Genomic DNA, 17,752 nt, shown 5'->3' with positions numbered 1-17,752 from the left:
AAGGTATTGCTGAAAAGCAGATGTGTTTTAAAATGTGCAGCTACCAGCATGTTTGAAATCATTCGTATTTTTTTGAGATTTAAAAAAGGATATAATAAGGCCATAATTTTTACCATGCTACATCTTCATTTCAGTTCTGTGGTTCAAAGACTTTGAGTAGGAAGCAACACACATTATACAGTGACACCCCTTCCATTGCACATGAACACAAGTGTGCCTTATTAGTTTTAATGAGGTACTCACTTGAGTTCTGGAAAGTTTTCAGATGATATCAAACTTTGTAGTGCATGATTTCCTGTTAATTTTAGATGAGTTAAACCATATAGGCCAGTTACAGGAAAAGAGAACAAAAGGTTGGATGACAGATCTCTGCAAAATAACAAAGAAAATCAGCATACAGTTCTGGAAGGATGGGATTTCTTTTTTGCCCAAAGATATTTGTTATTGTTATAAGTTACTAAACAAACAGAAACACTACTTAGCAGACAAAAGGTGCACCAGTTTTCATTTGGATTCAACTTATCTGGATTCATTTAAGACATCATTTTTAAAGGATAAGTGGTTACAGTCTGTCACTTCACATGACAGCACAATCCACAACATTTTTCTCTCATACAAGCCATAATGAAATGAATAGGAGGACTGCAAGAACATGGCAAAATGCTCCCTTTGGTTTTTACTGTGAAGAACTCTTTGATGTCTTAAGGTCCCTGTCTGCAATCAATCAATTCCAACGTATAGTCACCCTTTCCTGGGTTTTCTAGGTAATAAGAATTCAGAAGTGGTTTACCATTCCCTTCATTTGAGAGTGCCCCATAAGGGCTCTGCAGCTTGGCCAGTACTCCATAGGCTGGCCCTTTTCCCAGGAAGCACAGTGGGGAATTCATCTCCCAAACTCTGGCCAGATACCTAAACCATGGAGCTACCTAGCTATCTAAGGTCCCTTTACTGAAGTGATATTTACTTCGATGGCAGGACTCACAGTAGTCTTTGATGTGAAGCTGGAAATCCCTTACTATTATAGATAAATGATTCTGGAAGTTTTTTCATTACTTCTTGAAGATCCGCAATCATATCTTCTAAGACACAATTCTGTGTCGTGTAATGAAGGGGGCTTGGTAGTGTGCTAGCATTTTCAGCAAATTAGCATCATGCATTAATAATAGTAACAATAAATATTTGGGCAAAGACATGTGCATGGATAAATGTTAGATTACACAGAAGTGACTTCACAGACTTAAAACAATGCAATGTTGTTTTTAAACAGAAAGCCTGCTCCTAGAAGAAGAGGGATAAATCAGAGATGAGGGAAAATATTTTACTGACCTCTCTGAAGTAACAAGATGATCAATACGAATAACATTTTAAGATGAAGAGAATAAAATTATTTTTATGCCTATGAAGAAAGACCTAGGAGGTACTGTTAAATGCTGCAGCAGTGCCTGAGAGGATTAGTAGAAACTGTCTCCACTTTAGCAATAGAATGGTAACATCTAGAGTGAAACAACTGCAACCAGGGAATAATTCAAAATTAAAATAGTCTCTGTTGTTTGTATTGTTGAACTTTAGCACACACTTAAGAAATGGGAAGTTTTCCCAAAATTCCCTCCATAATACACTGATGTTACTGTATGTATCAAATCCAAACGCACAACCCAAAGGTTGAAAGAAAACGTGTATCTTGGGAGTCACACATCTTTCTCAATTTCTAACTTAGTCTAACAGAAGGAGAGTCTGGGCAGTATTTTATCATTGTTTGTAGGTACTTTAAAGAACTGGAGTTTAAGACAAGTCTCAATGTAATCCTCAACCTCAGTACCCATTCACACTGAGCATGATATTTATTCTTGCAGTCTGTTAATCAGGAAGGGCTCAAGTCGGCCATTGTTGAAGCAAGGAGGCCACCTCACTTAGCAAAAGCAGAATAAGGCTGCCCTCCACCATGGACTTCAAGCTGCTGCTATCCATTGTGGAAACTATTTGTGAAAAGCATATTTATTTTGATGAACAAAACATATTGATAAAATAGTCCAGGTGTTGGTTTTAAACCTGCAACAGGGCAGATTCAGTACTACAAAAGTACTGACATTAATCTTTCTCATCATTCCTTCTTTTCCCTCAGATTACCTGAGTGTCAGGGAGAACTCATGTCTTGCTTCTACAGTCACTATAACGAGCATGTGCAGCAACTTTTACTGATGCCAGGAACCATGGGATATACAAACATTTTCATTGCTCCAGTACACTATGCTATACATGCTCCCATTACTGCCTATACCTACTTATAATGCCACCTCCAATATGACTCTTCTCCACCAACCCAGTGACTCAAGGAAAAAAGTGGGAAACGAACAAGGCTTGTGTTAAATGCTAAGGGAGAGGATGCTGAAATTAATCGTAACTAACACCAATTCAAGCCCCAGATTGACCATGGTCTGATCCTAAATGAATCATGTGACAGCAGTCCACACTCTCCCATTTAAGATTTTACCATACAGTTATTTAAAATAATCTGCAGTTATAGACTATTCTACTGCCTGAAGACTGAGAACTGCTTCTCTATATGTTTCAATGTTCTGTAAACTTTCTTAATCTCTTCTGCCCTGGGCCGAATAGGTTTTTTTCTGCCATTGGATATTTCAATAATCCAAAGAGGATTCCACTGAACATTAAAGGAAGAAAATAAGCAAACACTTACAGTTTATTGAGGGACAGTAAAGAGGAGAATGCATTGGCATGAATGATTGATATCTTGTTCCAAGCTAAATCCCTACAAAAAGGACAAAAATGATATGTGCTTAGTAATATTTTACATGGAAATTCATTTTGAAACTTTAAATTAAAAAAAAAAAGAAAAATGGAAGAGTTTCTCATACTTTTGACTTCTGATATTTTGATTTTAGGCTTGAAAGTGAGAGGTATTTGCTGTTTAAAAGTTATCACAGTCCCTCCAGCTATTGTTTTATCTGATACACTTGGAACCCCACTTTGCTTCCATCTAACAGAGGGCCGGTGAGTCTGGAGAACAACCTTCGCTCTGATTTGGACAAAACACTGCTGCACCAAACAAACTGCAATTTGTTGAATTATGAATGGGTGATTTTAACTTCCCTTTCCTGCTCTTTTCACATATTCATCTTAACAGGAGACTTCCATATTTGCTAAACTACCTTGATGAATTAGGAAACTGGCTGTAGGCACTGCTAGCATTTCAGCTTGTAAATCAGGACTGAACTGTGATATGTATTCCTAGTTTGTAGGCAGTGTTTAACCTGCAATTGACCAGTTCAGGTGACACAAGAATCTGTGATTTCTGAAGTCTCCTCTTAATTGTAAGATGGCAAAAAAGAATGAGAGGAGAACTGAATGCATATAACTTGTTTCCCCCAAAATAAGACCTAACCTGAAAATAAATCCTAGTATGATTTTTCAGGATGCTCGTAATATAAGCCATACCCCCAAAATAAGCCCTAGTTAAGTGAAACCCCACCCTCCACTATTGTGCAGCATTGTGCGGCAACCAGAAGATGACATGACTGTAAAATAAAACATCCCCTGAAAATAAGCCCTAATGCATTTTTGGAGCAAAAATTAATATAAGACGCTGTCTTATTTTCGGGGAAACACAGTACATGAACAAACCACAGGGCTTTTTTCCCACCAGCATATGAAATGGACATTTCTATTACCTATCACCTTTTTACCTGCTTACTTTTCTCCTTTTTTTGCAACATTCCCCCATATCTTTCTTTCTTCTACCTTCTCTTTGATGCACATACTCACTGGATGAAAGCTTCATTGACACAAACACAGTACAATATAGGAATGGTCTGAGCTCTTTCTCTTCAAGCATGACTAGTCTTGCATTCAGCAAAGCTAACTGCTTTTGTACTTTATAAAGTCTGTTCCTTTTTATTTAAAACGATCATCTGTATAAAAGACACTTAACTTTTCCATTGAAGTGTACTAATGAAACAGTCATATATAACTAACTCAAACTTCCTATTTCTTCAGAGAATTCTACAAGTGGAAGCTGCTTCATGGGAGTAATGTGTTGTAGGGGTTTTTTTTTTTTTTTTGGTTCATGGCTGTGTGAATTCATTGCTGGAAATGCTCAACGTCAGAATGTTTGTTTTGCTTTGGCAAATCTAATCCAGCGAGCTGAATGATCAAAGGGGAAAAATGGAAACCAAAATATGTAGGAGCAAGCAGAATAAAGGAATGTCAGCTTCTATGATTTTCAATACTAAGGTAAATGGTTCTTTTATGACTATACTCACAGAGAACGCAGGGCAACCAGCTGCTGAAATGTGCCTGTTTGGATTTCGTATATTTCATTATGATGTAAGTCACTGTAATGAAAAAAAAACAACATACAGTATAAATAAAAACTTTTGGAGAATTTGAAATATTGCTCAGGATCCAATACTTTGTTCAGGTTGCCCAAATGCTAGAGTGCAATGTTATATTCCACACTACTCTGGAAAAGTCCCATTTGATTCATATGACAAATGGCACAAGGGTGTACAGTGCAGAGGTTAAGTTCAAGACATGTGGGTTGAAAGCCTCCTTGAATTTGCAGAACTAATTTTATAGTTCTTTTGATTTTGGTCACTGTTCAGCATTCTTTCTGAGCTGAGCATTGTCTTACAAATATAATTTCCAATGTTCTTGCACAGAAGGAGTCCCTTTTCATTTCAGAGGTACATAACCTGCTCACCTTGTGTCTTTAATCTGAAGGAAGAGAACAAGGCTTAAGGAGCTGGAATGAGGAATAAGTCATGAGTGTAGTGTAAAGAGAGTCAAGGATGTTGCATATTCAGGGATCAAGGTCTGGGTTTATCCTTTTGCGTTACAAGCCTACTATTCAGAAACTGAGAAGCAACAATCCCTTGTCTATCAAAAGTTGCTTATTATTATGTTATTTATTATGTCAGCTTTCCTGAGGAGATGCACATTGTACTAGAGAGAAAGAGAAGAAGAAATGAGTGATGTGATGGGATAAAACGGTTCACCCTTAACCCAAAATATGCATTTCAAATGCAGCCAAACAAAAAAATCCTATGTTTACAGATGTGTTCCCTAAAATGAAGAGGATGGGGGAGAGTGTTCTTTGTGTTCATAGATGAAAGGCTTTTTAGAAACCTTACATTCTCTGAAGTTTTTCACAGGCGGTGAAATGAGGCAAGTCTTTCAGCTGATTATATGAGAGGTCTCTGAAATACAAATGCAGAAAAAAAAACATGGTACATGATTCTGTTAAATTGTAAAAAAAAATTCTTGTAGTATTTTCCTCCAAAACATAACTCCTATTTTATTGTTTAAAACAATAAACTAAATAGTTGATTTTAAAACATTTTATCTAGAGGGATCCCATCTTTTTAGTTTTAATCACAGTGAAATTTAATTAGCTTCCCAGACTACACTTAAAATTAACTAATTTTGCTTCTGACCTTTAGAACTGCCATATCTTTAGCTAAGGAAAGTGGTTTGACAAACTTGAACTAACTCTGAAAATCAATCACTGTAAGGAAAAAAGCCCTTCAAATGATTTGAGCCAAAACTCAACAAATTACAGAATAACTGAAACATCTGGACTCATTTATGGCATAATATAACTAATCAGAAACAAGCCATGGTAATTTGCAGAAATTGTAAAAAGAAGAAAGAAAAAAGGGAAATAGATGTGCATCCTGTACTCCTTTGGGCAGGGAAACCTCCCATCAGCTTTAATAGGACTTTTGCCTCTATTAAGAAAGAAATGGGACTGGACACAGGGACTTGCTTTTTCCCTCTTTCTCTGGCTCTCTCTTTTATTTATAGATGTTAATGTTTTATGACTCTGCTAAACCTTCAAAATTAGCTCAGATTTATGCAAAGTTTATAAAACTGATTTTAAGCAGAGTGAATATTATGGCACAGTGGATGCATCTGTGACTAAGCAATGTTCAAATGGTACCCTGGGTTCCAGAATATCATCTTATGGCTCATCAAGTGAGGATTAATGTGTTAATGGAAAGTAAAATGCAAAACTCACAGTAACCTTTTCTAGAAGCATATATTTCAGAGATATGGAGAAGATGCTACTGAGTCAGGGCTTCCGATTTTCCAGTTCTTTCAAATCCTTCTTTTTACCATTTTACTGTCCATAATGAAACACTTCAACTAGCTCTTTAATGAAGTAAATTATGCCATAACTACATTGTGTGTAATTTTTTAATTTGGGCTGATGTGCACTGAATAGCTACTGGCATATTACTTGCTATAAATGAACCAGCAGATGTTGTTCTGGCTAGGGTAGAGCAGATGATGGGAAAGGCCACTGCACGAGATCCTGCAGGTGTGTTGCCAGTCTGAGTTGTCAATACTGGCCCCAATGGATAGAATGTTTGACTTCATACAGGATAGCTTCTTATATTACTATAATACTATTCAATGATGCAAGCTAGAAGGTGAATTTATTTATGGCTTTTAACAGATAAGCTTCTTTCAGATAGCATTCAACTCTTGTGATTAACAGTTACTTGAACAGGGGAAGAACAGGACCATTCTCATTCTTCCAACAGTACATGCATTGTTTTGGTGTTTGTGTGTGGGACAATGTCTACAGAGGGCCCTCAAGGAGACACTCATTAGGCCCATAAGGAAGAAACCTAGTTTGGCAGCGGGCAACATTGGTAATTATAGGCCCGTCGCCAATGTTTCTTTCCTTAGCAAAGTGGTAGAGAGGGTGGTGCCTGACCAGTTCCAGGCTCTTGTGGATGAAACTGATGCCCTGGATCCATTCTAGTCAGGCTTCAGGCCGTGCCATGGTACGGAAACGGCATTGGTCGCCCTGTTTGATGACCTGCTGAGGGAGGCTGACGGGGCAAAATGTCTTTGTTAGTCCTCCTTGATATCAGCCACCTTCAATACCATCAACTACAGTATCCTCCTGGGGAGGCTCTCCGAGCTGGGAATTGGAGGTCTGGTGCTTGCCTGGCTCTGATCCTTCTTGGAGGACCGTCCTCAGAGAGTACAGCTTGGGGAGAGTGTTTCAGCCCTGTGGAGCCTCAACTGTGGGGTTCCACAGGGCTCGATTATCTCCCCAATGCTGTTTAATATCTATATGAGGTCGCTGGGTGGCGTCATCAGGGGGTGTGGGGCTTTGTGCCATCAGTATGCTGATGACACCCAGCTCTACATCTCCTTTTCTTCAACCACAGTGGATGCCATTCCGACCCTTCAGCGCTGCCTGGAAGCTGTACTGCAGTGGATGCAGGAGAATGGACTGAGGTTGAACCCGGACAAGATGGAGGTCCTGAGTGGCCACTCTATTGGTGGTTTGGGAAACTCCCTCTCTTTTGGGGGTGTGACTCTCACCGTGAAGAGTGAGGTTCGCAGCTTGGAGGCCCATCTGGATCTGGTGCTCACTATGGAAACCCAGGTGGCGTCAGTGGGCTGCTCCGCCTATGCAGATTGCCCAGCTGCGTCCCTATCTTGATGTTGGGGGCGCTAACCACTTTGGTCCATGCGCTTGTAATCTTGAGATTAGACTACTGCAATGCACTCTATGTGGGGCTACCTTTGACATTGATGTGGAAGCTTCAAATGGTGCAGAATGTGGTGGCCAGACTTCTTATTGGGATGAAAAAATATCAGCATATTTCCCCCACTCTGGTTGCCTTGCATTGGCTTCCCCTTTCATTTCTGCATTGATTTCAAAGTGTTAATGATGACATATAAAGCCCTAAATGGTTTAGGACCTCGATATCTTGTGGAACGCCTCCTCCCACCTAGATTACCTGAATCACTTGTTCTAGCCAGGAAGGGTGGTTGAGGGGTTATATGCCGAGGGGGCCCCGGAGAGAAAGAACAAGAAACTGGGCCTTCTCGACAGTGACCCCTCGCCTTTGGAACAGTCTCCCCTCAGAGATCTGTCTGGCTCCCTCGCTACATGTTTTTAAGAGCCAATTTAAGACCTAGCTCTTTAGGCAAGCTTTCCCTCCTGTCATCACTTGATATTTTTTTTTAATTTTTTCTCCATCTTGAACTATATTATTATTGCTGCTTTTTAATTTTATTATATTGTTTTTCTTCTATTTTTATTGTTAGCCGCCCAGAGTAGACATGTGTCTAGATGTGTGGGGTATAATTTTAATAAACAAACAAACAAACAAACAAATAATTCTCATTGTATGGAACCCTATTCCTGGCTCACTATTTTGTGAGAGAGTAGGCCACAAGTGTGCAGATGGTTCTTCCCAACAGTCTCTCCTCCCTCACACACATATGAATTGTGGGGACAAGATGATGGGAGGTGGGCCCAACAGGCACAATGCTAGTGAGAAAATATTATCAAGGAAATAGCTGTACAAGCTTCTTTGTAGCTTCTCCTCATGCACCTGTCTCTTGTTTGAGCAGCTAGACATTTCTTGGACTTCTGCAAGGAGGTACGCTGCAGCATCTCCTCATGCAAGCCTGGAACCTGTACAACTGCTCATACGCACCAAACCATTGTGCAAACAGAAATAATGAACAGGATTCTGCCCCCATCTTGAAACATATTCTTCACATTTTCTATTTCTGATTTTTTTTAATATGAACTCTTTTCTTACTTTTAAATAACACTTGTCAGTATGCCTGCATACACTTTTGACTTTATAACAATTCAGTTTAGTTGGATGCTAGTCTGTCCTTTATGGGAATGGCTTCATTTATTGTTCTCTTTATCACTAGCACAATGGCAGGACAAAAACAGTACATCTTTTTTTTTATTGGACGGGCCACTTTGGTGTTGATAGTGTTTTACAAACAACACTATTAAAATGTTGCCTAGGCAAACCAATAATAGAGACATTCATCATGATGTAATTGTTCAAGGAAAATGCAGCTGGCCTACTCACAAAGAAGTAGACAGAGTGATGACTTTTGATACTGATTAAACTAATGTTCAAGTATTCTTGACCCTAAAAACAATAACATACTGGTTAATCATTATATAAACGCAGGCCTCCTCCTACACATCTAGGCAATACTGCTGAATACTAAATTAAAATGTCATAGAAAAAAATTAGAATAATGAACCCTAAGGTATCATTGATACCCAGTGTGGTGTAGTGGACAGAGTAACGGAGGCCTGGGTATGAATCACCATTCAGCCATGGATGTTCATGGGGGTGTAGAACTGGCCAAACTATTTTTTTAAATATCTCACTTACCGAGAAATCCCTGTTAGTAATGCTATAGGTTGGTTACAATGTAAAGACACATAACAACAAAAGATATCACTATACCCAGTATGGTAAAGTGACAGATTAGGATGCTGAAGGACAGAGTTCGAATCCCCACTTGGCCATGGAAACTTACAGTGGAGTGGAACTGATAAAACCGGTCCTTAAATATCTTAATTACCTTTAAAGCCCTATTAGGGTCACTGTAAATTTGTTCAGACCTAGTGGTGTTTAACTAACTAATGGAATGGAAGCCGCCTAGAGTGGTCGTAGGACCAGATGGGCAGGGTACAAATAAAATAAATAAATAAATAAAATAAATAAATAAGCTTTAATTCACAGGATTTGAGCAGTTCATGGTAGGAGCTTTTGGAGGTCAGTAATTCATAGTGTCACTTTATACCAAAACTGATTTGATGTCAAATAACAACAAAAGGAATCACACAAATGAAGTATAGGCAAGGATACAGTCTTCCCTCTTTCAGTGTACGTTATGATTCAGTAATATTCTGAGAGAGGGGGCGGAGAGACTAATGTTCATAGGGTCTAAAGTCTACAGAGGATTTTTGACCCTAAAAACAAAACACCAAGCAGAATGAAGAAGCAGGCAGAATAAAGAAATATGAACTTCCCTCATTTTGATTACCAAGCTAAATAGTTCTTTTTTGGCTATACTCAAAGGGAGTGCAGAGCAATGACCTGCTGAAATGTGCAGTAGTGTTTACTTTGGATGGAAGCTGAAGTACAAAAAAGGTGCATACATGGCTGAAAACCTGTTGCTTAGCATAGTAAACTGAATTAGAACAGGCCCATTTTGAATTTATGGAGATGTTCACTCACCAAATCCCAAACTGATTCAATATACCTATTCTAATGTGACTTATTATGCTAAGCAGGATTTCAGCCAATGTATCCATGCTTTGATTGAGAGAAGCTGATTTGTGATTGAATTTCTTTGCTTTTGGCAGAGTTATAGCTCTAACCATAACTTTTAACTGAAGAATTTTTCTTCTTCTTTTCTTAGTACATTTTTTTTGTGCAAACCCCAAAACTTGCAAAATAAAAAATTGCTTTCTGGATAAATGTTAAGTATTTATTTATGAATGCATTATTAACCACTCACTCAGTCAGACAATCATTACTTTTCTCACACTCCTTCTCCAAAGAAATTAAAGAAGTTCTCCTCACACCTATTTTGTCCTAACATCAATCCTATGAATGACACAAGAAAAAAAATGTTTGGTTCGGAGATTGGCCAATGAATCTCACAGCTTAGTTGGGACTTGAACCCAGGTCTCCTTACAACATTCATCTGGGCAAGCAAGAGTGTTTCATTGCTGAAACCAGGCCTGAGATCAGACTTAAAAGTTGTCTCCAAAAGTGATTAGCATTGTGGAACAACCGTTAGAGCAGCTTCGTACATTCACCCTGCAGTTTCATGGCTCTGTGGAAAGTTGAACTGACATCCTCTTGTCAAAGGGTCAAATTAGATGTGATGCTCAGCTTATATTTAGAATCTGATAGCATGTTTTCCCTGCCATGAGGGGATTTCCTTAGCGACCGAGCCAATTAAGACTGTGTTTATATCTTCATAACAAACCACACAACAAAGCAACTGAATCTGCAAGATATTGAGATAGTAACTGATCACACACCAAAACAAGACATGCTTCTAATAACAGGCGACTGGAATACAAAAGTAGGAAACAAAGCATAACCAAATGCTTTGGCCTACGGAACAGAAATGAAGCAGGAGAATGACTCATAGAGTTCTGTGAAGCCAAATACATGCTTTGAACAAATGAACAGATGGTACAGTGTACATTACCAGATGGTAAATGTAGAAATCAAATAGACTATGTAAATGGAAGCAGGAGATGGAGAAGCTATATTCTCTCTGCCAAAACAAGACCAGGAGCTAATTGTGGTTCTGATCACGAACTGTTACTATCAAGCATTAAAGTAAAAAAGAACACTAAAAGAATCATGGTCCTAAAGTACAATGTATACAACATTCCTGAATAATTTAAAGTCCATGTAAGAAACAGATTTGCATTGCTAAACTCAATTGACTGTGAACCTGAACAACTATGGATTGAAATCAGAGATATTATTAGGGAAGAATGAAAAAATACAATTCCTGTAGTAAAAGGAAAAAGATGATGGAAGAAACACTTAAAATTTTAAAGGAACAGATAGAAGCAAAATAAAAGATGACAGAAAAAGGATCAGGATGATGGATGCAGTTTTTCAGTAACTAGACCATAGAGACAAAGACGACTATTAGAACAGCCAGTGTATGGCTTAGGAGGAAGCTGATGTCATATACCAAGATCCAGGTCTATAGAGTCTGTCTCCTGAGTACACTCCTGTACTGCAGTGAGTCCTGGACCCTTTGTGCATGGCAGGAGAGGAAATTGAACATGTTCCATATACATTATCTCCAACGCATTTTGTTATCACCTGGCAGGACGAAGTTCCAAACAGAGTAGTCCTAGAATGAGCTGGAATTTTTAGCATGTATACATTACTGAAACAGTGACGTCTATGTTGGCGTGGGCATGTAGTGAAAATGGTTGGATTCCAAAAGATCTCCTGTATGGAGAATTAGTGCAGGGAAAGCGCCCCAGAGGGAGACCACAGCTGCGATACAAGGATATCTGCAAGCAGGATCTGAAGGCCTTAGGAATGGACCTCAACAGATGGGAAACCTTGACATTTGAGTGTTCAGCCTGGAGGCAGGCGGTGCAGCATGGCCTCTCCCAATTTGAAGAGACACTTGTTCAGCAGATTGACGCAAAGAGGCAGTCCTGAAACCAGCAAAATCAGGGAGCTGGACAGGGGACAGATTGTATTTATCTTCAGTGTGGGAGGGATTGTCACTCTTGAATTGGCCTCCTCAGCCACACTAGATGCTGTTCCAAGTCCTCCATTCAGAGCACGTTACCATAGTCTCTAAAGACTGAAGGATGCCTACATAGAACATGATGGCATGTAACAACAACAAAGAGCTCATGCTAGGACAAACAGGTATCACTGAAAGGAGCTTAACTTCTAAATTCAAGCTAAGCATCTTGTTCATTTTGCCACCTAATCCAACAGTCTAACTACTTGGTGACTTTGGCAGTACTACCAGTAGTGCATCAAATTCATGTGACAACTACATCACAATCTCACTGCTAGCTTATTTCTTATGTGTCTGTTTATGCACCTTTAAATTTAGATGTCTATATATGACTGTATTTATACAAGTATTTTATGTAACCTTAAAATTCTATGTTTTAACTTAAACTCATCTTTACACTTACAGTACTTGGAGACTGGGGAGTTGATCACAGACAGTATCAGGAAGAGATGTAATCTGAGTTCCTGTAAGAGTCCTGATAAGAGAAGAAAGTATACACCATCAGTGCTTATTAACTCATAATTTAACCCACAAACATATAAAAATTAAAGTGCAGGTATACCAATTGCTCTTTGCCTGCCTCTGATTTCAAAGAGTCACACTGCTCTGCTTAAGCTTCTTTTCCACTCTCTTTAGTCTGCTAGCAGTTATGTTCTCAGTGAAGTTAGTATGCAGTTAGCAGTTAGTGCGGTTAGAATACAGTCTGCAGGAGCCTACTGGAAGCCTGTTGCTGCAAAGTATTCCTTTTCATAAGTATGCTGTTTAATCTATTCAACTGTAAGTAAATTAAACTTTTTAATTCTTTCTCTTACCAGTGTCTCAGAATGAGTTATTGAGAGTGTAAATGCCAGCTGATGAGACAATAAGGAATGATCTACTCTGGGGAAACTTGATGCTACTTCTGCTCTGTAAGTCCTTGTACTGCTGTGTAGCTAGAGGTTTTGTGTAGCTACCTGTGTAGGTAGAGCCAAAATTCTGCAACAGTTTACTAGACTGGTCTTCCCCCCCTGTGTAGGTAAGTGTGGGCACCCCCTGCTCTACATCCTGCACAAACTCTATCAAGTGACAAAAAAAAGTCCATGCCAAGAGACCAAAAGTCCATGGTTCTTCCTCTGAACCAGCTTTGAATGGTGGGAGGAAGGGGCATGGAATTTTGAAAGAAGGTCACAGTGGCTAGGCTCCTAGATCATCATCTCATGGATCAATATCCTTAAATTTTTGACATTATGTGCATGATATAGGGAAAGGTGTGTTCATTTCTTTCTCCACTATGAAAAAAAAACCAAGATCTCAAGATCTTTGCCCCAGTAAGTGTATCAATCAGGTAACCATGTCGGTGGAATCAAGCCAAATCTGCAAAGCTTGGATTAATCAGGTTGCAAGTGGTCAGTGGAAGGACAACTCCTTTAAAGTAATTTAGCATTTACAGTAATTAATTCCATAAGCTTTCAGAGGTAACATGAACTATCTGTCTGATACTCACAAGCTTTCCAGACTTCTTGTCCCAGTCAGATCAGGAAACTCTGTTATCTGTGAAGCACCATTTAATGTCCTGAAGTTACAAACACAACATAATTAGTTGTTTCCTCTCCTCCTCTTCTTTGAACAAATGAAGGAGTTGTTCAGAGATGATGTGCTTTTAAAGATATCAGTACTTACAAGGTTCTTAGCTCAGGTAATTGCCGAAAAGCCGACTTCCCTACAACCTGAATGGGGTTATCATAAAAAAGGCTGTGAAGAAGAAGAAGAGAACTGTAACACTCAAGATTTACTTATAAAATACAAAAACAAATATAGTTATGGTTGTTGTGGGTTTTTTGGGCTCTTTGGCTGTGTTCTGAAGGTTGTTCTAGTATACCAATTGCTCCTTGCCTGCCTCTGATTTCAAAGAGTCACACTGCCCTGCTTAAGCAGGGTGCTGTCCTCTGAACATGCTGGCCACAGAGACTCGCGAAATGTTAGGAAGAACAACCTTCAGAACACGGCCAAAGAGCCCGAAAAACCCACAACAACCATTAGATCCTGGCCGTGAAAGCCTTCGCGAATAGAAATATAGTTATGTTGGCCCATGAAAACAAAACAAAAATCCAAAGGCTGAAAACCTATTTGTAGCATTCATAGCCCAAACACAACTTTCCATCTATTCCACTCTGGTAAGTAAAGTGCTGCTACCATGATTTTCAGGGGCATTTATGCACATTGGCTTGATGTGTGCATGTGTGACCCTCTTGAGAATCTTTACCAGAGGGGAATGGACAGGAAGTTACATCTGGGATTATACTATACAAACAGGAGTTAACCCGATATCTTTATTGGACCAGGTAAAATTCCACAAAACTACGTAATATTCTGAGTTCTTCAGAATTGCTCATCAGTCTAGGTGGTTTTAAAAAAAAAAGGGTGTGAGGAGAAGTAGGGAAGTCATAAAAAAATTGGCCATGAAGTCTGCTAAACTCAGTCCAAAGATGGAGAATTTGTCCTAAATGACTGGTAGACGTGCTGGCATCACACTTCCTGAGGATCGTAGCAGTACTTACATAGATAGAAAAGTAATAAGATTGAAGAGTTGATCAATATATAGACTTTTCTATACCAGTCTTCATTTTAAAAAAATCTCAAAATGATTTATAATACTACAATGTTAGAAACACAAAGAATTCAATAAGATCAAATAAAACAGTAACAAAACTCTGAAATATCATTAAAATAACTGAAGTCACAAGCCATAACTGACTGAAAATTGCCTTGGGAAACAATTAAATTTTCAACTTTCTGTGACATAGTGCATTGTGCACTGGGAGCCGGCCTGATATCAACTGGGAGATCCTTCCGTACAGCAGAAAATAGTATTCTATTCAGGTACAAACTGAATAAGTCAGTGGCATAGAACACTAACCTATTTTATTTTATTTCAAATATGTTTATCTTGCCTTTGTCCTTTAAAAGGACCCAAGATGGCTTACCCTAGGTGCTAAAAGACATTATTAAAAAGCTAAAAACAGTAAATGCCCATGTTTAAAAAAGAATCAAACAAATGCCTCACTAAAAATGATAAACAAAAATAAACACCAAAAACACATTAAAAACAATGAGGCACAACACTCCATTCCTTTTAAAAAATCCTTCTCAAGCAGTCAGGCACTAAGGAAAACCCTGTCTAAAGAGAAGTCTGCAGCAAAGACGGGGCCAGCCTGGCTTCCTAATGAATATTTGTGGTACAGGACCACAAATATTTTTACAAATCTTTTTGGTTAACAGACCATTACAAAAGCCAAGAATCAGAGCTTACTAGTGTGATGGGCTTGCAATTTCAAAACTACTGTAGTTTCTTTATAATAGGCTAGAACTGAAGTGATGAGAAAGGGCATGTTTAGGAATCAAAATGAGATATCTCTATGTTAGAGGTGAGTAGAATGCTTAAGTGGGGTAAGAAATAGGGAGCAACAGGAAAAAATGGAAGAAGCATCATGTGCAAGGAAAGAGTGTGCATGACATTTCTGGCTGGTGACACTGATGTTCAACTCAAAATCAGGCATAAAGGAGAGAATGAGATTTCAAGAAGTCTGAGAAGCACTTCCCTACCTATACAATGCATCCCTCAAGATTGGCAGTGGAATACAGCAATTAGTTCCACATATTCTGTGTAAAGTAAACTGCTGCTACTTACATGGCTGTAAGTGATGGATTGCCCACAAATGCTTCTTCAGGTATCAACCTAATGTTATTACTGTGAAATCCCCTAGAAAGCAAACAACAGAAAATATGACATGCATACTAACAAGATGTAAAAACCACTTTTTGTTGTTATTGTTTTAAAGACATTCTAATGACTAGTTATTTGAGATAGGCTTGGTTGTTTAAAATTCTGGTAAATGAACACAAATCTTTATACTGTATTATATAATGGCAAGTATAGGAATGGCAGATGAGTAGAACTTGTACAGCTGCGCAGACAGGATATTTTCATAATTTGGTAATACAGATTACTAATTATCTCAATTTTTTTAAACGCCTAAAATGTGCATTAATACACTTACCCTTTGCACAAAAAATCCCTGATTAGTATTAAGATGAAATGTCTTATAATATAGTACTGGTTAAGTCTGTAGTATGCTGATTTTATGCATAGCTTCTCCTGATGCACGTTATTCTTGTTAATGAGCCTTGCGACATAATTCCTTACGTGTTCATTTTGAAGCAGGCTGCACTGAGTTCAGTGAAAGTTCAGACCCCATGTAAGTGGTCTTATACCATTCTTCTTTAATTGACACAAAATGTCAATTAAAAACAGCACAAAGTCCATGTGTATTTTACATTAGGATACAAAATACTAATGAATGTGAATATATATAAAATTCTATGGCATCCTGTATACTTTAGCCTTTCACACAGTGCCTCTGTCAAAATTTAAATGAACAAGCTAAACAATGTAATTACTGGCATTTATGGAGGAAACAAGTTCTCTCCAAATTAACTGCAGCATTTTATTCACATGACTAATGATCTATTGTTAAAAACAAAGACAGTAACAACATGGTCAGCAGGAACAGTAATGATTTGTGTGGGAAATGTTCATTTGTTCAATCAGGTATGAAGAAAGCCTCCCAGATATAAACTGAAATATTGGATGGTTGACTGATGCATTGTTTAGGCAAGATTATCAGCTGCTATTAGTGAAGACAGCATAAATGGATCAGAAAATGTGCTACATAAGTTAATTCTGTCCTTAGGCCAGAACCTAAAATTACTTTTTAAAAGTAATTAGTTATATCTAAGCACCAATAGGTAATGTTGCAGTTAAAATTGTAAACAACTGTTTCTTTCTCATTATTCAAAAATAACTAAAATATTCACTTCCAAATTATTTCTTAAAACATCTTTCTTTCTTTCTTTCTTTTTTAGAAAAACAGAATATTAGCATGCTGAGATGGAACACAATACTAAGTAGAGAAGACATGATAAAAGTGTCTTTAAAAAACAGTTACACCAAAAAAGGAAAGAAATTATTCCCAACTAAGTTTGTAACTAAGTTACAATCATAAGGTTGAATAATTTAAGCCTTTGTTACTACCAAAAGAAAGTAATTATAAGTAATTCTGATCTCAACTCTAGACAGAATAATGAAAATTACGGCAGAGTTCATCATTGAACATTCTAGATATTTAAACTGTATAATAAAACCCCAGAAATGTACATAGTGCTTTATCCTCATATTCTGGAAGTAGGGTCAAGAGAAAAGGCTTTATTGGGGGACCAGGCAACGAGTGTGCCAATTTGTAGCATAGTAGGTATTTGACCAGCACTGCAACATAATGTGATTTCAGCATAAATATTTACTATATGTGCACTATGCATCCACAAACAGGCAAAGACATTTCTCTTTAGGAAGGCTTTCTTTTAATGACTGGCTGTCTAAGGAGGTTTCTTAAAATGGGATTGTAGTTTTTGTTGTTTTTAAATGCGTTTTAGTAATGTTTTTATCTCTGAGTTTTTAATTTGTTCAATGTTTAATATTTTTAATTATTGTAAAAATGTATTGCTTTTAGCTTTTATATTGTTATATTTAGCTTTTACATTTTTATACGTAAGCCACTTTGGATCTGTTTTAGGATAAAGGTGAGGTAAATACACTATA

General features: G+C 38.0%; 1 protein-coding gene across 2 annotated transcripts in view; it reads right to left on the bottom strand.

The window, feature by feature from the left end:
- The window catches only part of LGR5 (leucine rich repeat containing G protein-coupled receptor 5), an 84,332-nt gene that overhangs the window by 10,848 nt on the left and 55,732 nt on the right, over positions 1–17,752 (bottom strand). For both annotated transcript variants that reach the window (XM_020804693.3, XM_073000375.2), the window contains exons 8-15: positions 15,785–15,856; positions 13,777–13,848; positions 13,601–13,669; positions 12,521–12,592; positions 5,151–5,216; positions 4,281–4,352; positions 2,699–2,770; positions 244–369 (exon numbers count right to left, since the gene is read on the bottom strand). In XM_020804693.3, the coding sequence (XP_020660352.3) occupies positions 244–369; positions 2,699–2,770; positions 4,281–4,352; positions 5,151–5,216; positions 12,521–12,592; positions 13,601–13,669; positions 13,777–13,848; positions 15,785–15,856 (621 nt within the window). The remainder of the gene's footprint in view (positions 1–243; positions 370–2,698; positions 2,771–4,280; positions 4,353–5,150; positions 5,217–12,520; positions 12,593–13,600; positions 13,670–13,776; positions 13,849–15,784; positions 15,857–17,752) is intronic.

This window comes from Pogona vitticeps, chromosome 5 (assembly GCF_051106095.1).
Source record: "Pogona vitticeps strain Pit_001003342236 chromosome 5, PviZW2.1, whole genome shotgun sequence".
Classification (NCBI taxonomy): domain Eukaryota; kingdom Metazoa; phylum Chordata; class Lepidosauria; order Squamata; family Agamidae; genus Pogona; species Pogona vitticeps.
The sequence above is the reverse complement of the archived record's forward strand: the minus strand, read 5'-3'. Positions and strand labels throughout refer to the sequence as shown.